General features: G+C 43.0%; 1 protein-coding gene across 3 annotated transcripts in view; it reads right to left on the minus strand.

Annotated features, from left to right (window-relative positions):
• Positions 1-26,217, minus strand: part of LOC146811632 (up-regulator of cell proliferation-like) — a 221,284-nt gene that overhangs the window by 133,492 nt on the left and 61,575 nt on the right. For all 3 annotated transcript variants that reach the window (XM_085618607.1, XM_085618606.1, XM_085618605.1), the window contains exon 3: positions 6,712-6,774. In XM_085618607.1, coding sequence (XP_085474733.1) covers positions 6,712-6,774 — 63 coding nt within the window. The remainder of the gene's footprint in view (positions 1-6,711; positions 6,775-26,217) is intronic.

Below are 26,217 nucleotides of genomic sequence, written 5' to 3' on the forward strand. Positions count from 1 at the left end.
AATCATCAGCAATATTTATTTCGGTTTAAACCGTGACATCTTCTACAACCATGTCCATTTCTATCTCCGTGTCTTCAGCCACCATCATTAAAGTACGCTCATCAGGGGCCTGAGTTAGTGAAATTACTCCCCTTGAATTATGATAGGTGAACTTGCGGTAATGTGGAACAGTCAGCTCAGAAAGAGCAGAGCAAGCAACCGCCTCATCTTCACTAACTACACAAAAGGCCACTCCCGGGTTATCCTTTGGCACTGTGCCTCTAAGGCCCTTCGAGAACATCAACAACACAGTGGGATGGGTTTTCAGGTGTGACAGGTGACCCTGGGATTTCTTTTGCCAGATGTTTTTTTGAAACTTGAAGAAGCTGGTGTAATCAAAGATACAATTATCTGGTCCTAATGTGGACCTGGGCGACCCTGCGTATGATGCTGAAGGAGTGATTGAGTGCCCTAAACGCCCTGTGCGCAGACACCTGGAGGACATCACCAGCAAATATTGTTGGTTTGTGGGCTCGCAAACAATAGCTAGCCACGTTACTGGTCCATGGATAGCTACAGTAACTCTGGAGTCACTGGTGCCAACGATTTCCAAGAAAGGGGGCCCCAGGGGAGGGAAAAATGGCAGGGGACCAGAGGCAGGGAGTCAGGGGCGCACCTGGCACCGCCTGGCTCCACAGCCCACAACTGAGATGGCACAACAGCTGAGCAGAACAATCTGGAGACTAATGAATTAATAGCCGCCGGCTGTAATAGCGAGCCTGCACCAGCAAGACCTCAGTACCTCACGGCGACTCTTGGCGGTGGTGGGGGTGGAAATGGCAGGAGTGGAGACTGCAGAATTGGCGGGTGTCACTACGGTCACCCCCGCACCCTGGCCGTGAAGGAGCCAGGCACCGGGGAATTGGAGATCGAGAAATCGGCACTCGCCGCTTGCTGCATTGCTCTGCCCCGCCCCTTGCATCAGTCGTCACACGAAGCACCGTCCTGCAAGAGACTTTGCCCCAGTTTTGGCCATTCTTAATAGCATTGACACGTCCTTGAAAATTTTAATCGGGTCAAGCTTAACTAGTTCATCCAGTAGAATCGAAAAGCCTGTGGAATTAGCTCAAAGAATACAGTCACAATCTGTTACTCGATGAAATCAAGGCAGACTACAAGAGAATGGCCACCAAGATAATAATAAAGATAATAGTATCACTCTAAATCCTTCTGATCATACTGCTCAAATCAGATCAGCTGGGGAATGGTGTGTGGCACAAATAGGCGTTAAGCGTGGATTTGGTCATGGGCCTAATTCACTAGAAAGAGTAGAAATTACTAGCAAAGACCAACATGTAGCACGATCCAGATTGCAAAGAACTCTTCAGTCCCCACAGAAGCAACCCTGCTGGTAGTCATTTTAAAGAATGTTCCTTTTCAGCCACATGATGAATACCCACAACAATTAAAAAATAAAGTCGTACAATGGGTACAAAAATCTACATATTGGCATAGTTGTGAGGATTTATTCAAGAGAATAAACAATGAACAGAGAGTATCATGGGTTGGCTCCCAACCAAGGGAGGATCCTGGAGATTGTATTGTTGTTAACTTTACAAAAAAAATATATGGAAGGTTTTCTCCCATAAAGACAATCAAGGTCATGTCCGAGAAGGGGGAGAATTATGGCAGTACCGCTGGGTTATTTTTTAAACCAAGCGAGCAGGTTTTTTCCATGCCACGTTTTATACACAGAGGTGCCCCTGAGGTATTTGCCATTTTGATCTACAATCGTTTTTCTCCTTTGGAACACACTGATTGACTGCAATCCCAGAGGTTAGCCACTGCTCAGGAATTGATAAGAAAGGACATGACGATAATCACCCAGGAAGACGTGATTTTTTTCCTCTGTATGTACTAAATATGGAATTAGATGGTGTAATCACACCTGGGAAAGAAAGGGATATACACGCTAGGTTTGATCATGAGAGTAATGGCTGCACAGGTGGCACAGGCTGGGCTGTCCAAAAGGTTAATAAACATCAGTCTTTATTTTAGAATGTGGCTTGGCCCCCAACTAGGGTGAAACATTATGATTGGCTAGATCTTATAAAGGGCCGCAATATTGTTTTCCTCCAAGAAACCTGGGCCAGAGAAACAGTACATATTGATGGGTTTGTATCATCCACACCCCAGCTGCTTGCTCATTAGGGGGCCATAACCGAGGTTGTTTGCCTACTTTAATGGCAATCACTCTGGATAAGAAAATCTGTAATTCCAACTTGGACTCGCCAGATTTCCAATTTATTAAAAGTATGTACGAATCAAATGTTACACTTGCAAAGTCACACATGTAATTGTACATTTTTATCACAACAACTTTATCTTGGTGAACACTGAAATAGCTGTAAGGCTTGAAAACTCTCTAAGTAAACATCTTATGGATCTTAATACTGATTACAACATCTTATGGGGCGGGGACTTTAATTATAGGTTATGGTCACTCTAAAAAATGTCTGCTTGTAAACATATGGGAGAGACTTCTGAGGATCTATGTAATTTTGAACATAGCCCCTGTGGGGATGTTTTTAATTCTATATTATCCAAATGTTCTCTATTTTTAACAATACATCTTATCTTATTATTCAGTCAGGACAGGAGAAGATCATATATACTGGTAGAGGCCAAGGCAGTCTCATTGACTGCCTTGCACGTTCGGAATATCACAAACCATGTATGTTTCTCTACCTCAAAAGAATATTTTAGTAATCATTTTCCCCTGTCTATTCATTTTGAAACACAGAGTAAGAAAGCGACATTGGATATACAACCGATAAGCTATTGCAAAAATAAGGGTCTCATGCGTAAATGGGCCACTCTAAACCCTGACATTATTCTTGAAAAATGTATGAATAAAAATAGGCCCCAAATTCTGACCTGTTTAGAAAGTGACATAAACCCAGAAAGTATGTTGGAATCTTCTGCTGATATAACCCAAATAATAAATGAAATTTAAAAAAATGATAGAAAGCTAAAATCCTCCAAATCTAAATGGTTCAATAGTGAATGTTCACGGAGTGATACTAATCTCATTTTGGCCCTAAAACAGAAGCCCAGGGACAAAGGGACTGTGAGATACTGCAGATATCATTATAAACAGGTACTTGTGGGTCGCAGGGTGACCATCAGGAAAGATTCATGGGAGAGATTATATGAAGCCAGTGTCAGCAAAGACTCGAACATATTTTGGAAGACTGTCAATGCCCCTTTTTTTCATGACAGTCATAATAGCTGTATTGATGCTATAATCCCACCTGAAAAATGGGTTGATCATTTTTCTGAAGTTTACAAGAATAAAGGGGAGCGTATTTTCCCAATAGAGTTTGATAGTCACACAGCTGAGAGTGATCGAGCGTTGGCCCCTCCCATATATCGGGAAGTAGCAAAGGCATTAAACTAGACCCCAAAGAACAAAGCACCTGGCCTTGACGATGTCCCGGCCCATCTCTTTATGGCAAGCCCTGACCTATGGCTTCCAGTGTTAACTAACATCCTAAGCTGTGTTGCAACATCAGGCCCATTAAAATCTTGGTCAAGTGTAATAATTCTTCCCATTTTCCGAAAGGGAAACAGGTCAAACCCTAAATGTTATTGCCCAATTTCATTGATTGACTTCACATGTAAGTTAATGGGCAGGGTCATACTTGATCATCTAGAAATATGGGTAGCCGGAAAACTGAAAATTTCAGACATTCAATACGGTTTCAGGAGAGGTTTGGGCACCATCGTGCAGTGCCTCAATCTCCACCTGGTCAGAAGCAAATACACGCTGACTAAAAATGGCACTCTGCATTTAAGTTTTATGGATTTGACATCTGCTTTTGACTGGGTGGTGAGAGGGAAACTCTGGGAAAAGATGTTGGGAATGGGCATAGATGCACCATTGGTTTATTTTTGAACTCAGATGCATCATGATGTGACTGGTAGAGTTAGATATGAGGCAGAAGGTGAACTGTCAGCATCGATCAAAATGAATTGGGGGGTTAGACAAGGGTGCGTGTTAGGCCCTTTTTTGTTCTGCCTATATATTAACAATCTCAAGAGTTATTTGAATGAGGGGGCGGCTGATGTTCCAAGGGTGGATCCTAGAAATCTTCCAGCATTGTTATATATGGATGATTGTGTATTGATTTCAAGAACTAGTGTGGGCATACAACTTCTTTTAAACAGATTTAATGATTTTATGAGCAACTTGGGTCTAAAACCTAATATAGCTAAGTCACACGTCATGGTGGTTGGGAAAAGTCGTTCTAAGTTAAGACCTTGTTTTATCAATAATGATAAGCTACTTCATGTATCAAACTTCTCTAATTTAGGTGTCGCTTTTGACCACAGAGGGTCTTGACATCCCCTTATTGCAGTTAGGAAAATAAGTTTTGAAAAAACTCTTGAGGCTTTATTTAGGTTTGCAAGGAAACCCATTGATGCAATAGTTAGCATCTATATTGCTGAGTGTTTCGCTGTCATCTTGTTTGATGCCAGTGTTTGGGGCTTTTGCAATGTTTCCTCTCTGCAAACAACAGAACATGCTTTTCTTAGAAGACTAATGACAGTCCTTTCCAGCCTCCCGAGTATTTTATGTCATATGGAACTAGGCCTGACTCCTTTAACACATCACATTCAAAGTGCCCCAATTATGCCATGGCGCTCTATTTGGTCAAATGAAGAGCCAGCTCTCAATCGAGCAACAATACAGGACTGATTACGTTTGGATCATGTTGATAAAATACCTTGGCTTAGCTATATTAAAGAGCAGTTTGAATTTATGGCTAGAGCAGATCGTTTTACCAATCCACAACGTATTACTACCGTCTCGAAATCGCAGCTAAAGCAGGATTCTTTAACTGTTTTAACAGGGCACAGGGAATGTTTGGAGTCGGGTAAGAAGCACGTAGTCGATTATCTACCCCTGGTTAGTAGTGAACGAATAAACCCATAACTTTTGTTCCCTTTTGATCACTCTAAATGATTTCATCTTGTTAGATTTAGATTTAGTTTTGCTCATCTACTGGTCTCTTATCCCAGCAAAGTGTACTGCGACCCACACTTGGATCCCTGCCCATGTGACTCTAACTCATCCCAGTATATGCTGCACTTCCTTTTTTCTGCTAGTTATACTCTAAACCTCGAAGAGATGTTATCATTCCACTATTAAGGGTGTTGAATATTAGGAAATGCAGGTCAGCATTATATCACCTTCAGCTTCTCCAAACAGAATATATGTGTCAAATGATTTATAAATGTATCTCTGCCGCAGTGCAATCAAGAAGGTTAGTAGGGAAATTATTAATTGTTGTATTCTGTATTGCACTTTATGCTAAAAATCCCCTTACAAGACACAATTTTTAAAGGTTATTGATTTTTGTACTTTCAGGTGGCACTTTGCACTTTAAATGTTTTTTATGGCCATAGTTTCTATTGTAACCATTATAATCATATTAAGAGTGTTGAACATTAGGAAAAGTAGACCAGCGCTATATTAACTCCAGCTTCTCAAAACTGAATATTTATGTTAAATTATTTATAATTTTATCTTTGCTGCAGTGCGATTAAGAAGCTTAGCAAGGACATTACTAATCATCATATTTTGTACTGTGCTTTACACTAAAAAATTCCCTTACAAGACATACATTTTATATATAGGTTACAAATGTTTGCACTTTCAGGTGGCACTTTGCGCTTTAAATGTTTTTTATGGCTATAGTTTTAAATGTAACTTATATGAACATAGATTTCGTAGACATTGATTGAATAATTGAGGCTATTAATGGGAAATTTTAATGATTGTTTTTAATGTAAGCTGTCTGATATACATATGACGAACCGAAGGAGGACATACATTTTTAGATTTTTTGATATGGTCAGTGCATAATGTGTTTAATGATTATTGAATATGTTTATATCTTTTTATTTTCTGTATTCTTGTGCTACTTTTATGGTTGTCAAATCCGAATGAAGTTTACTGACTGACTGAAGCAAAATGTAAAACTGAAAACTTTAAAAGTTTCTGTAAGTGTGAAGGAATTTGAAATTGGACACTAAAAATTAAACTGGTATCCTCAGATTGATTGTGGGAACAGTGCAAGTACATCTAACAGAATATAGTGTGGGTGTACTCAATTGAATTTAGAAAAGTTCCACCCTTTCCATTAAAATTTAACATTTGTATTTGTTTGATGAATATAATGAGGCTTGTACACACTTGGATGTGTAACCATTATAGTTTGTTGAGCAACGCTCACACAATGTTGAGTAACCCCAGCATGCTCGCAGGCAGCTCTCCAACTGACTCATCTCCTTCACAATTCCAACCCCTCAACATTCTACAGAATCCCTTCAACACCAGGGTTTGATCATAGAAGCTTGGTTAAGACCATTACATAAGAATACTACAAAACGATTGTTTCTGCATTTTTGTCTATTATTTTGAGATTCAAATCATCGAATTTGCAGAGGCCAGAGTTATGCTTCCAGTCATGTTTCACTGGAAGAGGTTTGGGGGGGCAATTCCAATAATTATTCAGTGGGGGTTCCCCTGATAACAATAATGATTAAGTGGGGGTCCAGAGAAGTCAAAGGATTAGGAATTGCTCCTCTAGAGGAACATGAAAATATTGGCAAATGAATATGGAAAAGGATGCAGGCCAAGGAAAATGAAACCCGAAGAAATACCTAGAAGTTCTTCTTTCGTTACTTCTTCTTCTCCCTCTCGCACGTTCTTGTGAATTCTTGAACCTTTGAATTAAAAACAAGAACAGGTCAAATCAAAAACTGATGGAGAAATAGGAATCAATTAGATTGTGGAATTTTGGCAAGGGCGGAAGGTGTTAGAGTAATAAAACAACTGTACAATATTTTTATAAAAAGAAAAAGAATGGAAGAAAGGAAAAATAAATCATGGATAGAAAATGCAAATACATAAATCTTCAAACCTGTGTGGTAATGGAACAGTTTATTATATGTAACTGTAAACCATTGAAGAATTATTATTTATACTGCAAGGAAGCAACAAAGGAACAAGAGAAGAAGAAAATAAACATAAAAGGAAAAGAAGCAGATGTAAGAAAGACAAATAAAAAAGTAGAGAGATGGTCATCTCTTTATTTAGGGAAATAAAGAAATGTTTACAGCAAGGAAGATTGAATAAAAAAAAGACTAAATGAAAAGAAGACATGAAGATTAAAAAAGAAATGTAGAAGTAGAAAGAGGGATATAAGGACAAGGAGAACTGACTAGGAACCAATGTGTTGCTTGTTAAACATGTATTTCAAGTAAACATTTTGATAACGACACCGATCAACTGAATAGACAAGCAAATCATATTTTGGTGGAATTCTTGAACAATCATGTGATATTTTCTGGCTGTCGACTGTACTGTAACACCTGCAAATAACCATTTGTGACAAGACTGTATAACATGGTGCACTGTAGGCAATTCCCATCATGTACATGTCAATGCAAAAGAATTATATGAGGTTTAGAGTTATAGGAAATATCGGTAACCAATCCGAAGAACAAAATCTGAAAGGGAAACGCCAAGAAGACAACGCTTTCCAACACCATGGCACTGGGATCACATCACTTTACTTGCTTTCAATCAATCATCATAGTCTTTATTCGATTTTAAAAGATCATAAAAGACACAAACAAAGAACAAAATATGGCATCTAGTGCCCATTAAAATGCTTGAAATCCATCAATAAATACTTTAAAAAGTTTTAAAAAGCATTAAACAGGTCAGAAGACTACAGGATTCAAATTTAAGTATTTAAAGATCAACAAGATCTATATAAAAAAAACAAGAAAAAGATATCAATTAAACAAGGTTCATATCATAATACAGGAGGAAGAACCCACGTCCCAGCGTTTATATAGTTTCGTAGGAGTGCTTCAGGTATTTACTTAAAGGCTTTTTTCCTTAAAAACCATGCCCAGCCCAAGTATTTAGCTAGAGCTATAGAGATGATTGGTAAAGTGCTTGTGCATAAGATTCTTAATGCAACAGCACTACTCCTGGTACCTAGAGTTTTACACATTGGAGACAACCAGGCGCGTCTTGGGGTAGCAAGTGCAGGGCAAACAAACAGAAAGTGGGCGATTGATTCTGATTGCAGTCCACAAGCAGGACATGTTACCTCACATACACTAGACCATCTTCCTGTGAGAGACCCAAGTGGTAAAGAACCAGCTCTAAGCTGAAAATAAAGTTTCCTGTCTCCAGGTTTGGTGATCAGGTCCCAGTAAGGTTCTAGAGCGGGTGCACTTTTTGCCTCCAGATACCATCCGGTCATCCCGGAGGAATTTGCTCTACTCCATACTTGATATTCAACACGTTCCCAATATGTCATTCTCAAAGATCTCTTTGAAGGGAACAGAGCAGCCGCTGGATCACTCCACAGCCCCTCCAAGCCCAATTCTATCAAGGCCTCACGGAGGTTCCTCAACCATCCAATCTTATGGAACACGTCAGATTTTATAACATCCATGAGACCTTTGGCGTAAAGGGAGAGCTCCGGAGTGGTCCAAAGCCTCCTCCAGTATAGAACCGGACGAAGTTTAGCTATGTCCATAATGGCCATCCTGCCTAGTTCGTATCTCAAAGGTACCAAAGGTGTACTCTGTGGGAGACCAGTTATACTACGGAAAAATGTGTTTTCAGCTACCGTTAGAGAAGTTAGCTGGTCAAAACCCCATAGCTCAGCCCCATACAACACAGAACTTAGGGCCTTGGCCTCATAAACTTAGAGCACTGGTTTTATTGGTTTAGTGAAAGATTTTTTATGCTCACTAGATAAGGCTCCCGATATTTGTCTAAATTTCAAGGCAGCCATCTCTATATGCTTACTCCATTTATTATCTTTTGTTACATGCATACCTAGGTAGACAAAGTTATTAACCATTTCTAGCGGTTGCCCGTTCATAAAAAACTTTTTCCCTCTATAGCTTGGATGTGGGTTAAAAACCATGAGTTTAGTTTTGGCCACGTTTACCTCCAAACCATGACCAAGACAAAAGTCTTCAAACACTAGCAAAGCTCTTTGCAGACCACTCTGTGTTTTTGATACGATAAGCGTATCATCCGCAAACATCAATATCGGAGTTGTAACTCCAGCCAGCTTTGGGGCATCTGTATTGACGTTAAGCATGCATTCTACTATCCCTTTAATGGATAATGAAAAGAGCGTGGGGGCCATGGTACAACCTTGACGCACACCACGCTCTACCGGGAACTCAGAAGTAACATCGCCAGGGCCTCCCCACTGTATTTTGGCAAAATTAGACTCATGTAGCCTCATTACCAGGATCAAGATTTCTATGGGGAGCCCTAGCTTTTCTAACACTGCCCACAGCCGCAGGTGGGGCACTAGGTCAAAGGCAGCTCTTAAGTCCACGAAAGCGACATAGAGACTGCCTTTACCCAGGGTGACTACCTTCCAGTGGAGTTGGACAAAACGAAAAACCTGATCCACTGTACTAGTTAGTTTACGAAAACCAGCTTGAAAAGGGGACAGGATCTTGTTTTCTTCAATCCACTCTAATATCAGGTTCAAAACCATCCTGCCGATAATCTTCTGGATTGTGTCTATCAGGTCTGTAGTTTCCTGGTAGTGCCTTATCTCCCTTCTTGAACACTGGAATTATAACTGCACCCCCCCATGATTTAGGGACTGGGGCACCTTCGGCCACAGCATTGGCCACTAGTGTGTTGTACTTTCTCCAACAAGTTTTGTTATGGAGAAAGACATCAGATGGAACCCCATCTGGTCCCGGAGCTCGCCCACTTGCTACTGATCCCAAAGCCGTTAAAGCATCTTCGGTACTAAAAGGACCTTGGCAATAAAAAGCATAAGATATCTCCCTAATGGGATTGGGTATAAAGTTACATGCATATTGGGGTTTAAAATATTTTAACCATCCCTCTTGGGTGACATGATTTGAAGGTCCATCAGGCAGACCACCTCTATTCCACTTAATAACATTCCAGAATAATCTTGAGTCCCTAGCATAGCTTGCTCCCTTCAAGTCTTGCCAATAAAGCTCATCCCATTTCTTTTTAGCCTGCCCAACACATTTTTTATATGTCTGTCTAGCCTTTCGGACACGATCATTATGACCGCTAGAAAGGGCTGCAGCCAGATCAACTCTGGCTTTCCTGCAATCACCATCATACCATCGTAACCGCTTAAGTGGAGCCTTTTTATCTTTTCTTGCTGGTTTCAGGAAGTGCCTACGTATTCCCTCAAAAAAGGTTTCATGTAGTCCAGTGGCTTGTGCACTACCTTCCTCGGTGGCCATAGCATCCTCAAGTTCCAATATAACTCTGGCTAACTCATTGTCAATATTAGCAATGACCTTTTCGTTAGTCTTAACCTCGCGCCACTTGAGTCTGCACATATCATTAGAGGGGACAACTTCAGGTGGCTCGAATTTTGTCGCCTCTTCTTTTATTTGGGCACTCCTCCACCACCAGTGCGTTACACAAATAGGATTATGGTCGCTCTCAACACTTAATTCGACCACCATATCTTTGACGAATTGCCATAGCTTCATGCTACAGAGGACATAATCGATCCTACTTTTAGAGCGGCCATTGTCGAATGTACTAACTCCTGTCTTGTCCCCCGGCGTCCTGCCATTCAATGCCCTCAGTCCTTTCTCGTAGCAGAGAGCATTTACCTGGATTACAGCCTCTGACCACCTTTTGATTGGTTCAAGATCAAGGCCGGGTATACCCCAAAGCCGATCTTCCTCAGGATCAAGACCCCTTTCAGAGTCTGGATCCAGGAGGGGTTTGAAAGTTACATTCAGATCCCCCGCAACGAGCACTCCCCTCTCACTCGAGTGCTTGTCTATAAGGGAATCCGAATTGGCCAGGACCTGTGACCTTATCCCATTGGTCCCTCTAAGATACAGATTATAGATATCCAGATCGCCCAAGGGGCCCAGGGATAACCTGACTAGTTGGATGTCAGGAGACCCTGTTGGTATCTCACTAACCATCTGGAATAAATCCTGCCGAGCCCAGGTTGTTAGGCCACCCATAGGGCGCCCTTTGGGGCCCTTAATTGCTGGAACATGGAAGTTCAAATATCCCGGCAAAAACTGTGGCTCGCAAGACCAAGTCTCCTGAAAAAGGCAGACATCGAAGTTACCGATGAAATCAACCCATTCAGGAGAATCCATTTTTACCTTCAGGCCAGCAACATTCCAAGAAATCATTGTACCTACCCCTGATTCTGACGTTATAACCTGATGGGTAGGATTGGAGCTTACTTCGTGTTGCCTCTGGTTCTTCCTGTTCAGATTTAAATTTGGGATCGTTTTCAGGTTAGGCGTCCTTGGTGAGGCCAGATGGACTACATCTGCTCCACCCATGGGCACATCTCCAGCTACAGTGGCATCCCTAGAGACTATTAAATTCGGCCCTTCCATCACCGGTCAGTCCAGGTCATCTAGATTACGCAAACCATTGTAGTGATCAGGGGGGAGAATGGTAAACCCAGAATTTATTCCTCTCCCTACCCAGTCCTGTCTAATTCTTCCATCTCGATTGGGGGCCAGATTATAAAAATAATTTAGGTCGTGCACCCCAATCCCTGACCAGTCCCCAGGGAATGCACAATCGCAGATAAAACTAGCTATGCGCCTACCTTTAAAGTTGACAATAATGGAGTCACCCAAAACATCTTTTGGTCTGGATCCCACCCAACTGACCCTTCTAACAAATAAGATCTTCCCGTTCATGTTGTTGGGAATTGGTCTGTTCCTATTTAACCAGAATGTCACTTTGTTTTTAAGTTCTTGGTAGGATTCAGATTTGCCGCCTTTTATTTCGGGGACACCAGTTAATACGGCAACGTAAGGAAGAGAATCTGGTGGAAGATGAATATGGACCATGGGAGATTTAATAGATTTATCATGGATCTCTGGATTTACGTCTTCTCTCACTCCCTTATTTTCCTTGTTGGTGTTACCCCCGGATACATTACTTTTTTGGCCTACCCCTCGGTTGATTTGGTAGGCATTGGCCCGAACCTTTTGAGGATCAGTTCCTAGACTGACCTTGGTTATCACAACAGGATCATCAATGGGAATGGGTGCAGGAATCATAGATGTGTCAAAGGATATGGAATTAGGTTTTGCTCCATCTGTAGTTGCTAATTTGACAACATTTTTTAATGAACAAAAATTATCAAGGATCGTTTGTTCCAAGCGTTCAATTCTTTCATTAACCAGTTTTACCCTTTCTAGGAGTGGGAGTATTAATGATCGCACCACCTGCTCAATCTGGGAGATCGTTTCACCAGTTTGAGGCTGGTCAGAGAGACGTTTGTTTTCCTCGCCCAGAACCAGACAGTCATCAAGCAATAGAGCACCAGGCAATTTGGAAGTATTTTTCGTAGTTTTAGGGATTTTTGACTGCCTCACACCTTGGGTATCCCCTCCTCTTTTCCTCTTAGGATTAGTAGATCTTATTACTTTGTTACTAGCCCTTGTCTGGGGATAGGCTACTTCAGATCTTAAAGAACCCTCGGTTACCGAGGCAGCCACACCGAAGGCCTCCGTAGACCTCATACTATCCGATAACATAATGGGACTAGCCTCAGTATCCCCATGCTGGAGCAAATCACCAATACCATGCCCTACTGGCCTAATAGGGGATTTTACAAATGCTAATGGGCCAATAGATGAGCGTCTGGCATGCATTGGTTCAGTAGAAAGGCGCCGCTCAGTAATAGCGATTTCGTGTTCTAGGACCGAAACAGCTCTAGTTATGAACTGATCTAAAGTGCCAGTCACTGTCGCACCCCCCCTGTTCGCTTCCCTTTCCCTGCCATTTAATGGCATACACACCAATGCACTTGCCAGGGAATAAAGAACTACAATGGGTTGGCATTAACACAATGTCCCAAAACGTCTTACTGAACTTCAGAAAGTTAGGGGGGTAGCCCAGCCCGGCCCTCCTCGGCCCCTGACGGCCCGCCCTTTGCCAGGGCTTAGCCCGGTGCCGCCCACGCGCATCCCGCGTCGAGCTGCCAGCTATATCCGGTTCTTAGGGGCGTGGCCGGGTAGCGCTGGTGGCTCTCGCGCTGCTTCCCGCCACCTCCCTGCTCAAAATCGAAAGTCCTGAGCACCGCTGGCAATACAATCCTTTGCGCTGCTTCTCCCCAGATACACCGATTATAGCTAGACCTGTAGAGTACCAGTGACAAGGGGCCACAAATTCCAGAGTGGAGGGGGAGGGGTCAGTCGCTAGCGAGAGGCTCTACGCGGTTCACCCCAGTCCTGCTCACCCCAAGATTTTCTGTCTCAAAGGAGACCTCGTGCAATCGATCCGAGCTGTTCCCCCACAGGGGAGGAGGTGGGGGAAAGGCAAGAGGAGACCCACCGCCTCTCCAGTCGTTAAGCTATTGTATGTGGGGGGGAGATAGGTCTGCGAGGTCACGATCCAGGGCACTATTCCCACAGCCCCACGCTGGCTCCAGGAAGATCTCTTGCTCCGTGACGAATTCAAAGACTGGTAACGAGCCTCCTCCACAATTCCCAGGCACCCCAAGGCTTTTTTTGGCAGCTTTGCCCCCCAGGGTAGCTCCCCCCGCGATCAGCATACACTCCGGTATGCGGGAGGGAACCGCCGGGAGACGTCGCGCTGCGGGGGGTTCTTTATCGGGTGTGCCTGACGATGCACCGGGCTGGCACCAAGACACAGCCGCCTCCCCTCACCTCTAGTGCAGCCTCCTCAAATACGCAAGGTCCAGGCTCTGGCGGAAGCGAAGGCCCCTCCTTGATGAGGGCTACAACTTCAGAACTCGACCTCCGTTCAGCGTGGGGATAGCTGGAATCCGTTCCGCGTCCCCTCCAGTTCACAGAACTGCGCTTGGGTCTCGGCTAGATGTGGTGGATAGACACGGGGGAGACAATTCAGGACGGAGCTCGCCGATCAAGCGGCCATTACGCTGCACCGCCTGGCCACGCCCCCAGCAGTCTTCACTTGCTTTCGTTTCCTGTGAAATATTCCAAATGTCTGATGATTTCCATACACAAGACAGATTGGAGAGTGAACATCAGCCACAATGTTGATAACTCTCCCTCAGGAGGCATATAGGTGAATGAGGGAGTTAATGGCATCAGATGCAATCAATGTCATCATAAGGACTTTGAGAGCCCTGTCGGCCCAAATCGGGGGGCCCCGTTTTGAGCCAACTTTGAATTTTATTGTAAATGTTTTGCTAATTAAAGCCCTATGTTGCTTAACAATATTGAATAATAGATTAAAGGTTAAGCTAGAGAAATACACAGAAGTAAGATTGAGAGAAAGATCACTTTGCCGGGTGACTATTGGATAGTTGGGGCCCTGGGCTATTGGCCACTTTGCCCATGCCTTTAAACGTCTCCGGGTACATATGGAAGCAATGTTCACCAGAAGCGGCTGTTACCGGGAATCAGTGGTGGGGGTTAAAAACAAGAGAGAGAAACGGAAAAATAAAAAAAATTACCTTACTGGCGGCAGCCTCTCCTCCGCCTTCTTGCCGACGCAGGAACAGGAAGGACCCAGGCTTCCAGACTCCTCTAGCCAATCACAATGCTGCTGCTAGCAGCATTGTGACTGGTCTGAGCCCTGTGGCTCGGTGCTCAGACGGAGAATGGGAGGCTGGGCATGCTCCTTACCAGGCTGTGTATTACAGTTTGGCATGGAACATTCACAGTGCGCAGGACTGTTTGGCCGGCCCAAGACGGCCAACCAAGTAGTCATGCGCACTTGCGGAGTGCCACCACTCCTCCGCTGCTCTTTGGGCAGCCCAGCAGGGGCAGCACCTCTAAGCAAGAGCACAAGCAGGTGCCGAGAAAATGCGGGAAAGCCAGAGACAGGTAAGTTTCTTTATAAAGTATTAAATAAACCCCCCTCTTCCCCCCACGACCCTCCACACACTACCCTCTGCCCCCCCACCCACGAATAATGCCAGCCGTGCCTGCAGCCCAGCCACCCCCCCACCCCACACCTGGAGATCCGCTAGGGTAAAATTTAATTATAATAACCTGGCATTATTATCATTTAATTTTCTTCTGGGTCGACACTCCACCTTAGCAGAGGAGCCGCCACTGATGTTCACAGGTCGCAGGCACAGCAGAAAGCATGTTCGTCACTGTCAAACTTACAGAACTTGGAGGAAATTGTAACCCCATAAGAAGGTTTAGAGAATTAGAGAAAATTAATCAAGAGAATATGTTTACTAAAAAATAATGAGAATCACTCGTGGGAGAATAAAGCATAACAATAAGGGGGTTGCTAAACCCTTAGCACTTCATGCCAAAGTACACTTCAGACAGCTCATCAAAATCATATGCCCGATGTTGCGAATGACTTTGATAGTAAACATGATCTGAAAGCAAAGACACAGATGTCATTAAGAAAGTGCAGTGTGTGTCCTAGTAACAAATACATAAAATATGATAACACCAGAAAAACTGACAATTTTAGCAATTCACGAGGAAAAGCAAAAATAATAATGGACAGTCCATTCCCATACCTAAATAAGATTAAAACCTAGGATCAGCATTTGAAGTTTCTCTACTACCATACAGTTAACACCATGACAGTGTTTTGCCATAATGCAATAATTAATATTACAATAGATTTGCTAGCTTTAAAAAATGCACGTTGAAGGATATTCTATTGAGCTTTTCTTCAGAGAATACAAAATTCATTTGGTGATAATATTAAATTACGGTGCCCCTGTCTATAGGTGCTCCTTTTTTTTATTTACTTACTTATAGGTGCTCCTGATTCATCTCCTTTGAAGAGGTAATCTGTTTAAGACAATCTAAGCAACATGAGGTGATTAGATCAGATTTATCAGATCGGCATGTTGTATAGTGCTATTGTTCACACTAGTGTGGTATTTTGTCGGGCCGGCAAACTTTGTTAGGCATGCTCTATAAGGATGTTAAGGAGAAGTGTGGACGATAGCATATGTGTTGGAATGTTTTTATTGCATATTTATCTATCTACTGAATCGTGTTATTCTTTGCCTCCTCCCCTTTCCCCCTTCTTGATCTAGTCCTCCCTTCACCTAGTTGTACTGACTTCCCTTACAAGGAAAGGCATTCTATCTCATCACATTCAGGTGTACAGAGAACTGTCAGTTGGATCTGGAGCCTCTCTATTCCATCTACCAGTTTGAATATTTCCCTGGTAACCAGACATGCTTTGCAGGGTACAGCTTCTACATCACCAACCATTTTTCTGATTGTCAGGTTTCCAAAACCCCTTCACCAGCCTCATCAACTACACCCTCATCAAGTATATTCTTTGAATCATTCCTTGCCATTACACCTTTCTGATGTACTACATTACTTCTATATGCATATATTGGTGAATAGTTGTGCAATAAACGTTACTGAAACTCTGTTCAAGTGTTATGGCTTGTTTTTTGGGAAAGGCAATATATTATGCGGTTACTGGTGGTATTATAAGGTGGGAAGATTTGTTAAATGGGGAAGTACTATCTATGGTGACAGAGGGGCGGCAACACATATAATTGCTTCTGGTGCCATAAGAATCCAAGCTCCAGCCCCAAGGTTACCTTCTGGCCATCAAAACAGCTTGCTGTTCATGGGCATTGGCAGAGTGCTCTCTGTACTAGAGTAGCAGGGGCTCAGAAGGTCTGGGTTCAGAAGATTTGGATTCAGATAAAATTGGCAGCCTTACTGCAACAGAAGACTAGCAGGGGGCGCTGCTAGTGTACATGAGGGAACACGGATGGAGCTCTCCTTGGTCCCAAATTAAGAACTCACTGCAAATCTGTAATGAGAAGAGTTGACAGACCCTTTTTGTTTACATAGTGCAAATGTGGTCCGAATGCATTATTGTGCTTTACATGAGCATCAGGTTCCATTACTCAAGTTCAGACTTTTTCAGGAACAACGAAATTAAGACATTTTCTTTGAATCACAGAATGTAATAGAGTCAAAGCCTGGACTCAAAACCGAGTCCCGCAGTACCAAAGTCGGCTGCTCTGCAGATAAGCCCATGTCTCTTTCACGATGCTGCATGTCCTGGTGCTGCAAGCCAGGTTGTGGTGAGCACTGGATGAGCTTTGCGCAGTTTAGAAGACGCAGAGATGATTGCTAAAAGCATGCAGCGCATTGAATCGTCCACAAGTCATAGGCATTATGAGGTGCAGAGGGAGGATGGTGTGATAGATCTGTACTGAAAATGCAAGAGGCTCTCTGTGAGAAGTTGGCCTGGTATATGCTGTTCACTACTTAAAGTGGACACCTTGTACCAGTACAATTCGACTCTTATGGTAGTAGGTTTAAGACAACCTTTCAAGAAAGCTATCCTAGTGGTAGCTGTGGAGAGCAGCCTTCAGGCTAAGTCTTTAGAGGAATGTAAAGCAGCTTGTTTTACCTTATAATCTCTTGAATCACTAAAAGAAAGGACACCACACAGGTGTATATATATAAAATATATATGTATTTATTACTAACAACTCTCTGTTAATCTCTTTGAGATTTGAAGTCAGAAACATATGCACAAATCAACATTTCACAATAAGTTAAGCACAAATATGGCTGGGGCCCTAGGGGCATACCAGACCATATACTAAAAAAGAGACTTCGAGATAACGACTTGCGAGGGGACTAGGCCTAGAGCCTTCAGAAGCGCTGGGGCCTCACTAATCCACCCAAGGCAGGTAAGTAAAGGACCCACGGGAGACGCATGCAGTGTGAGAACACAGCAGCGGATCCCATTTGACTTCAATGGAGCAAGTCGCGATTGGAAATTTAGAGTTTAAGGATACTTCGGGAGAGTCTACAAGCAAGTCTCTTGCAGGGTAAGTAGTTCTAGAGCCAACACCCACAGGAGCACTGTAGTGCTGGAGTTACCTCACCCAGGGAAGCCGGGTGCATGGGTGTCTTTTGGTGTCGGGTCGCGGCGTCGTTTTCAATGGGAGCCAAAGAAAACTTGCTGCGTGTGAAGACAGGAGAAGTGTCCGGTGGAATCCAAGGCTGGATTCAGAAGAAGGAAGACCTGAAAGCAGAGGGGACAGTGTTCAAAGTCACTTGGCAGTGACCCGGGGAAAGGAAGATGGATGCCCACAGTCGTCGGGTGATTTCAGGTGATCCACGGGTGTCTTGACTCTTCAGCCACGAGGTCCAGGAGGCTTCGACAACGGCCAGGAGCTGGATTCGGCGTGTCCCACGAAGTCCCACGAATTCTGCAGCTTACTGTGGTGTCGGTGACGAGATTGGAGCCAACAAACCTTGGTAACAGCAAGTCTTGTGGAAAGTGTAAAAACTCAGTGGTGCAGACCAGCAAGGTCTGAGGGACTCACCCAGCGAGGGTAAGTCAGGGCAGGCCTGGAGCAACCAGGGGAGCCCTTTGGAACTGTAGAAAAGTTTTCTGGGGGCCCACAAGCCAACTGGCAAGGGATCGCGAAGACGCCTCGGGAGGATTCACTCAACAGGGGCCCACGGTCACTCGGGACAGGGTAGGCCTCTGATCTTTGTGGAAATCCTGCTGGAGGCTTGGACCGCACGTGGTCCAATGCACAAGTTCGTAGAACGTCGTGAAGGGGTTGCACTCGTCACTCGTGGGGTCCACTTGCCTCAGCGTCGCTGGGGACTCACGATGGCCTTGGAGAAGTCAGGAAATCCTCTTCCTGGGATGCAGGGACTTCGAACTCCGGCGGGAGCGGGAAAGTTTGCGACCGTTGATTGCAAGATTTGGTGCCTGCCAAGCAGGGGAGTCACTCCTTGACTCCAAGGGAGATTCTTCAGTCTTCCAGAGGTAGTGGAACATCGAAGAGAGAGTCATCCAGGGATATCTAGTTTGCAATGCCAAGGGTTCCCTAACTTAAGATGGAAGGAAGGGAGGGACTAGCTCTATGACCCCACCTATGGGAGGGTCAGGGGAGTGGGTGGCTACAGTTTCGCGCCAGAGCAGGGGCAGGTAGCCCCTGAGCCGGTTTGAACTGGTGTATGCACAGGGGAGCCTACTGCTACCCCCAGTGCAGGACTTCAAAACACTCTAAGAGTGCACCCACCCAGCCCCAATACACTAAACCCTGTCTGGGAGGTGGTCACACCTCCCTGTGACAGGATACCTATTGTTGGACTTCCTCCACTGCGTGTTTCAGTCATCAGCAGGAGGGCAGCCCAGTGTCTGTGACTGGTGGCATCCATTTTGTGATGCCAGGGCTCTTCAGGATTCTACTGTGTTTCCACAGTAGGTACATGTCTATCCCTCCAGAAGGGTGGGATCATACTCCCACACCAGTTACTGGTGTGGGGGTATGATTCCATAGCGTTTGACACCAAACACAACATGTTTTGATGCAGCCATTCCAAAGTTAGCATTTACCGCGAGGTTATAATGCACTTAAGAGTATATGGTTTGACCTCATTCACAAACAGCCCCAGAGAATAGACTCTGAGAGCTGCAGAGGGGCTCTGCTCAGGCAGAGGCACCCTCTCACATGGAAACCAAGCACCCTGCCCTCAGGATTGATAGGGCCTGCCTTAGGGGTGACTGATAGGTTTAAATGTGTGTGCAGGGAGAGATATAGTGAACCTATATCCCAGTGAGGAGTGCTAACACTACCTCACCCAGGCTGCAGTAGCAGGCCTGTGGTATCAGATTTATACCGCTTCCCAGGGGTGTCATAATACATACTTCAGCCACTGGTAGGCCTGTTAAGTACCTCTGCCCTTGGTACCTAAGGTACCATATACTAGGGGCTCATAAGGTACCACAGTCTCCAATCACTAGTGCACCTAATATGCAGTCCAAGTTGATTAGAGAGAACAGAGAGGCTGGGGCCCTGATTAGCAGGGTCCCAGCCAGACTTAATCCAGAAACCAGTGTAAACATCAGAAATAAAGTGGGGGCAACATAAGAGGCAGTTCCTACTCTCCTACACTCTCCGATTAAAAAAAAGCATCAATTACAATTTTGCAGCACCATACAGAAGTAACACATGCGAGAGTGGGAGGAGGGCAGACTTTCAGATGCCCTGTTCCCTTTTTATTGTCATATAAACGAGTGAGCCCTATTTTTGAAGCAAAAATATTTGCACGCGAGGCCAATCTGATATATGTCTGCCGGTAGAACACAATCAATTGCGTGAAAGCATGAGGCAGCGCTACATGGCACACGTGTCCAAATTGTGGCGGGAGAAATGTTCACTACAGACCAAATACGTCAAAATCCACTTAAAGCTTTGCCATTCAAAGTTCTCCAATATATTCCTGAATCTCTGCCTCTGGTCTGCATTGCCTTGAATGCATCAAGCAAGCAGGGGGCATACGTCAATTAATACCAGAATTTGCTTGCGTCTTGATTTTCCGGCTGAAAACTCTTACGTTGGAATATTAAGGAATAATATTTCCTTTCTACCGTAAGTTATAGCAAAATATATTTTAATAAAAAATGATGCAGGCAGCATATTTTTTATTGTCTCATAACATTACTAAAGACTAAAAATGCCATGCTTTAGCAATAATAATCATAACAATATCTACAGTGTTTAAAGAGCTTCAGAAATGATTTCAATATTCATATATTGGAACCATCGGAAACTACTTGACCAGTAGTCCCACTATTAAGTTTTACTCTGAAAGCCATCTTGTTTTTGCCATGCTGATGCTGACTGTAGGCAAACTTGTGGTCATTCTGTGCATTCTCTCCAAGCTGCCTTTCACCTCTTCCGCCCCAATCCTATTTGCATCAGTAATCAGGAAATAAAGGTGCAAATTCCTTTTCTGCTGCTAGAAGGAAGTGGCTTTCAGTATAGCTTCTTCTCATTGTTGAACTGAAAGATACATTTCCCTTTAAAATGTGGAACAAAAGGGGCGCTATTTCTCTAGTACATGCGCATCCACTGCACGTTGACACCCAGTCGAGTCTAAGGGCACAGTTTACCAAATCATTTTACGCTTTTAGTGTTGAAAACAAATCATTTCATAAATGTACCTCAAAGTATGTTGAAATAAAAAAGTAAAATAAGTAACTGTTCAAAAATGTTTTCACAACATTTCAACTGTGTTACCTTTACTCATGCTGTTAAAGAAACATAGCGATATTCAAACTAAACTCAAGGTATCTGGAATGCATGTGTTTGCATTCAGGAGGAAGCCTGGAGCAGATAATGAAAATAGAGAGAAGAGGCAGGACAGAGGATGTGACGTAAGGGTCAGAACTGCTGACCTTGGAGCTGGAAAGCCAGGTTTGAGTCTTGGCCTCAGCTCACAAGTACGCTTCAAATACGTGCTAACTCAAACAGTATAAATAAAAGGCATCGGAAGAAGAAGAAAAAAAGAACTTTCAGAAGGCACACTTTAAATGCATCCAGCTGAAAAAAATGCTGTGCAGTCTTAAGCAAATAGAAGAAGTTCCTATCAAAGCAGGTGAATGAGAACATGTACTTGGGCTACGGGATACTGATAAGAAACAAACACAGAAAAGAACACCTACAACCAACAGAAACAGACATTTGCAATGCAATCGGTCTCGCCTTTGGGACCTTATAAGTAATTATCCAGGCAGCACATTATTGCATATTACTGCAAAGTAGGCTGGCTCACATATTAGGAAATGTAAATTCTGGTAAATGTTCGAAATTAAGATTTTCAGATTGTTTACAGCTGTACTGTTATAGCAATGCTGATTTAAGGATTTTATATTATGTACATACGCTTACACAGTTATGGTTAAACATTAGCATTGAAAGATATGCCATTGCATATGAAAAAGAGATTGGCAACAAAATATGATAGAGTATATGTCGGTGTAATGCAGTACAACAGCACGTGCCTGCACATGCCCAATCGCCATGCGAATATGGCGCAGTACAGTCCGATGAGCTCCTTTGCTAGTGCTTCGTACAGTGACAGAGTTGGAAGTGCTATCAAAGATGCTCCTTGCCCAAAGAAAGCCCGTTTCACAGCTGGACACACCAAACTCAGTTAAAAATAGTTGTTTATTTTACTACAACTTTAAGCAAAACTTGTAGAGCGTAGCCAAGATTCTCAAACTCGCACACTGTTAGAATGATGCATGTTTTCATAGATTCAGGGCACCAATATCTTCAACAGAATTCTCTCTCCAAGTAATCCAGGCTGTTATGCAGCAGTCACAGATAGAGGCAAAGAGAATACGCCTGAGATGTTTATAATACAGGTGACTACAGCTGTTTGTGCTCACCTTTATTTATTTCTACTTAATTTCCTAAGCAAACATGTTACAGAATATATTTACACAATGTACTATTATTAAAATAAATACAGCAAAATGATTGTATTTAGAGGAAAGTAGAATAAACGGGGAGCAAAGCGCGCATTTAATTTAATTACACTAATCACTCAAATAAGCAAAATCATTTCTTTTCAAAGTTAAAGTAGTTGTTGCTTTTGATTGTGAATGCGTACTTGTTGCAGCTAGGTCATCACGATCTGCAGTCTTGATTACCGAGTTATGTGTAGGCCGATGAGAAGGTGTTCGCTACAGTGATCAGTCTAGCAGGCTTTGAAGGTGCAATGTGCAGGCCGTGCAGAGAGGCCTCGCTGCAGGGTCTCATTAAAAGGGGCAGCTATAATGGCCGAGAAAATGCAGATTTCTTTCATCAACACGGCGCCTGCTTCACGAAGCATGGGTTGCCGTGATGCGGGGAGGGAGTGTGCAGACTGCATATAAACAAAAAAAAGTATGCTGACACACAAGGAAATAAGTCAGGACTAACCGAGGCATCCTGGATGACATCGAGCAACTCAGGATATCAGCCATTTGTGAACTTGTGAAAAAAGTTTTACTTTTATAGTACTAGCATCTTATGGAATTTCCTCTTTTTGAGCAAGCAGACGCTTTCGTCTCTCATTCAGCATCTCACATAAGAGACTGACGCTGGTCGGGGGTAGTAAGCACTATGTTGTAATAAATGCCACTACAGAACGGCACAGACCTTTATTTAGCACCTCCTCGTCTTGAAGGTCCTAACTAAGCCCAAAAACGAAGTTTTCAGGTAGTTTCCTAATATAAGCCATTGTGCCATGTAGACTGCTTGTCACATTGCAATGTGTAACACTGTAGATTAGAGCAGGACAAACCAGAAAAAAACAGAATTTGTTTTATTTTAAAACATAATTTATTGCTGCGTCTCTCTGTCTCTCCTCCGGGTTGGACTCAGGCCGGAACAGGAAGCAGGAAACACTCAGGCTTCCCTTACCAATCACAATGCTGTAATGCAGCGTTGTGAGTGGTCTGAGCGCGGTGGTTTGTTGCTCAGACAAGGACTGGGCATGTTCTTCACCCAGGCTGACAGAGTGCATGACTGTTTGGCTCGCCCACGAGGGCCGGTCAAACAGTCATGCACACTTTGAGTGGGCAAACCACTCCTCCCCGTCCTGCTCTGAGAGCAGAGCAGTTCCGACTGCAAAGCAACAGGAACTAATAAAATGATAACAGCATTGAGTTGTTATCATTTTATTTTTCCTTTAGTTACACTGCTTAAAATCAGTGGGGTGACACTCCTCGGGCTTAGCAGAGGAGCCACCACTGCTTAAATGCATGTCTGGGGTTAAAGAACAAATGTGCATCTGTGCATGTATTACCAATGAGGAGATAACGGAGGATAAGTCATGGTGATGTAAAATAGTCCCGTAAGCATTACAAAGCATGCACTCCATTGGAAGAAGAAGGATACACCCAAATAGTGAGTGGCAATAAAGAAGAGAGAAATACGCCAATAGGCTGAACCAAGATGTGATTGACAGTCTCAAGTCAAGGTTGGACCCAAAGCCCACTCAATGCAAGTGGAAAATACCAGTCCTATTTAAATAGCTGCACTTTCAAAACCCAGATCTAAAAATGTGTGTCAAGATTAGTAAAATAACAAATATGACATTTTCCTTGGGTGGTCCAGTTTACAAATGACATGAAATATATAAAGAAGAGATGTGAATATTGACAACACAACAGCTTGTAACAGAATGGTTCTGATCAAGTTATGCCATGCTGAATATGAACAGAAGAGTCTATGGGAATAGCTATGTAAATGCAAGAGATGGCAAATGGAAGGGAATGTCAAATAAGAACAGGACTTCTTATGAATGCTAAAATTAAAGAATGCAGCTCTTCTGTGTGCTTGAATTGAAGCGGGGTGCATTTTCACCAGTTTTAAACTTTCTATCAAAAATATAAAACATAACGTCATAAATGTATACAATCTAGAATAAAATGGGATTCAATTACACAAGTGATGCTTGAAACAGTGATTGTATTTTATTTTTACATTTTGACATTTGACATTATGTTTTATGCAGATTTTTGAAGTTGCTTCTTAGTATTCCTTCTAATAAATGGGTTAGCTGGCCCCAAATAATATTTTTTATTTTCTGTAGTTTTGTTGTACATCTTTGGCACTGCTTGCATGCCCAGTATTCAACAAACTGACTGGATCTCCTTCAACTTGGGAAGGTAAATCATTATTCATGTTGTCAGGCGGTGAACGATATTATTTGAGTAAAAGGCAAGTAAAGTGCCTCACAGTACATGATGCAAGAGAAATGCAGGAAGGAAACTTGACAGCCCAATCTACTGAGCATCCTGAATGGTTCAAGACTGATTTACACTAGTTCTGTTGCGTATCCTAGACATCCGACACTGGTCGACTAGGTTTGGATTCCCTACCCACAGGAGCCGGGGCGGAGTTTAGTGCACCATCGCTTGAGCTGGAAAGTCCAGATAACTGTAGCTCTATAACCACTGAGCATTTCTGCTGGTGTGGTGTCATGCTTTCCGGGTTACGAACAGTCCCGTAAGGATTCAGAGATGCAGTAGAACAAACCCAATTTCGTTCTTAGATTAGCACATTCAAGAACTGCACTAAGAAAAGGCAATATATGTATCCAAAATTATTTATTTCAACAGTCTTATCCTCTTACTTAGAACATGGGTAATAACCATATTTAAACAATTAAAACAGCAGTTATGCGTGTTGCTAGCAGCAAAAATAAAATGAACAGTTCGAACATATTTAGAATGTTCCAACCCCAAAGCTACTTCTATGCGTTATACTATGACAGTATAGAATAGCTAGCCCCTAGAGTTTATTGGGGCTCAGTGCACTGCACACCTGATCATTGCAGTGGATGCTACGGTAGCCTGGCATGACCTCCCGTGATAACCTGGTGGAAAGGGCCTCTTGAATTCAGTGGTCAATCCAAGGGGTTGATATGGGGTTGACCACTGACTTTTAGCCTACATTGGGGGACTTTCCAATAACCTGAGATATAACCGGTCTGAACCTGCATGATGGAAATATGTCAACTCAGACTACATGTTTATCTGACACGTATACTGTCAAACATTCAAATGTAGATATCGTGTCGCTAGTAGCAGACTCTTGTCGCCTGATGTTATAGCAAAGTCATTGTTTGGATGAAATGACACTTTCAGAAGTTCTGTGAAAGATAATGACATGCTGAATGAGGACCAATGACAGGTATGGTACCTTAATGTTCTCAAAATTGAGTTTGACTTTGGAAATTCACAACAGTTCCAGATTTGTCTTTCGTGGCAACTTCAGTGTTCAATTACATATGGTTTATATGAGTGGTTAGTCCTTGTGATTACAGGTGTAATGGCAGATTGCACAGTATCCAAGTTCTTGTTAGCAAAAACATTTTACATGTTTAAACATATTAATTATTATGGAGCTGAGTGTTGTTCATCTACCCAACCTCAGTGTATAACTGAGGTTAAAATATCTCATATAGGATCGGGGTATTGCTCTAGGTTAACATATTGCAGAGCTACGGTCTAAGGATTGCGAGGTCCAGAGCACAGCATTTTTGTCTAGCTTGTTGAGATGTGATAAATCACAGACAATGATGGCTACCAGTGGCAATTTGAAGATGACATGCATTATCATTTCTACCCTTGATTTAACTTCTCCCCAGAATTAATTCAACAAGGGTTGCTTGACAAACACGTGAATAAAGCCAGCAGCTCACCACAGATGGCCAGACAGTCCATCAATATGAAAACTCTGCTAATAACATGCATATTTTGGCCACTTTTTAAAACATTTTCATATGGAGAAGACCCTTTGCCACCCAGGGAGATCTTGCAGTACTTTGTTTTCCTCACTCAGTGAGGTTTGTAGCAGGTATTTA

Source organism: Triturus cristatus, chromosome 7, assembly GCF_964204655.1.
Source record: "Triturus cristatus chromosome 7, aTriCri1.1, whole genome shotgun sequence".
NCBI lineage: Eukaryota > Metazoa > Chordata > Amphibia > Caudata > Salamandridae > Triturus > Triturus cristatus.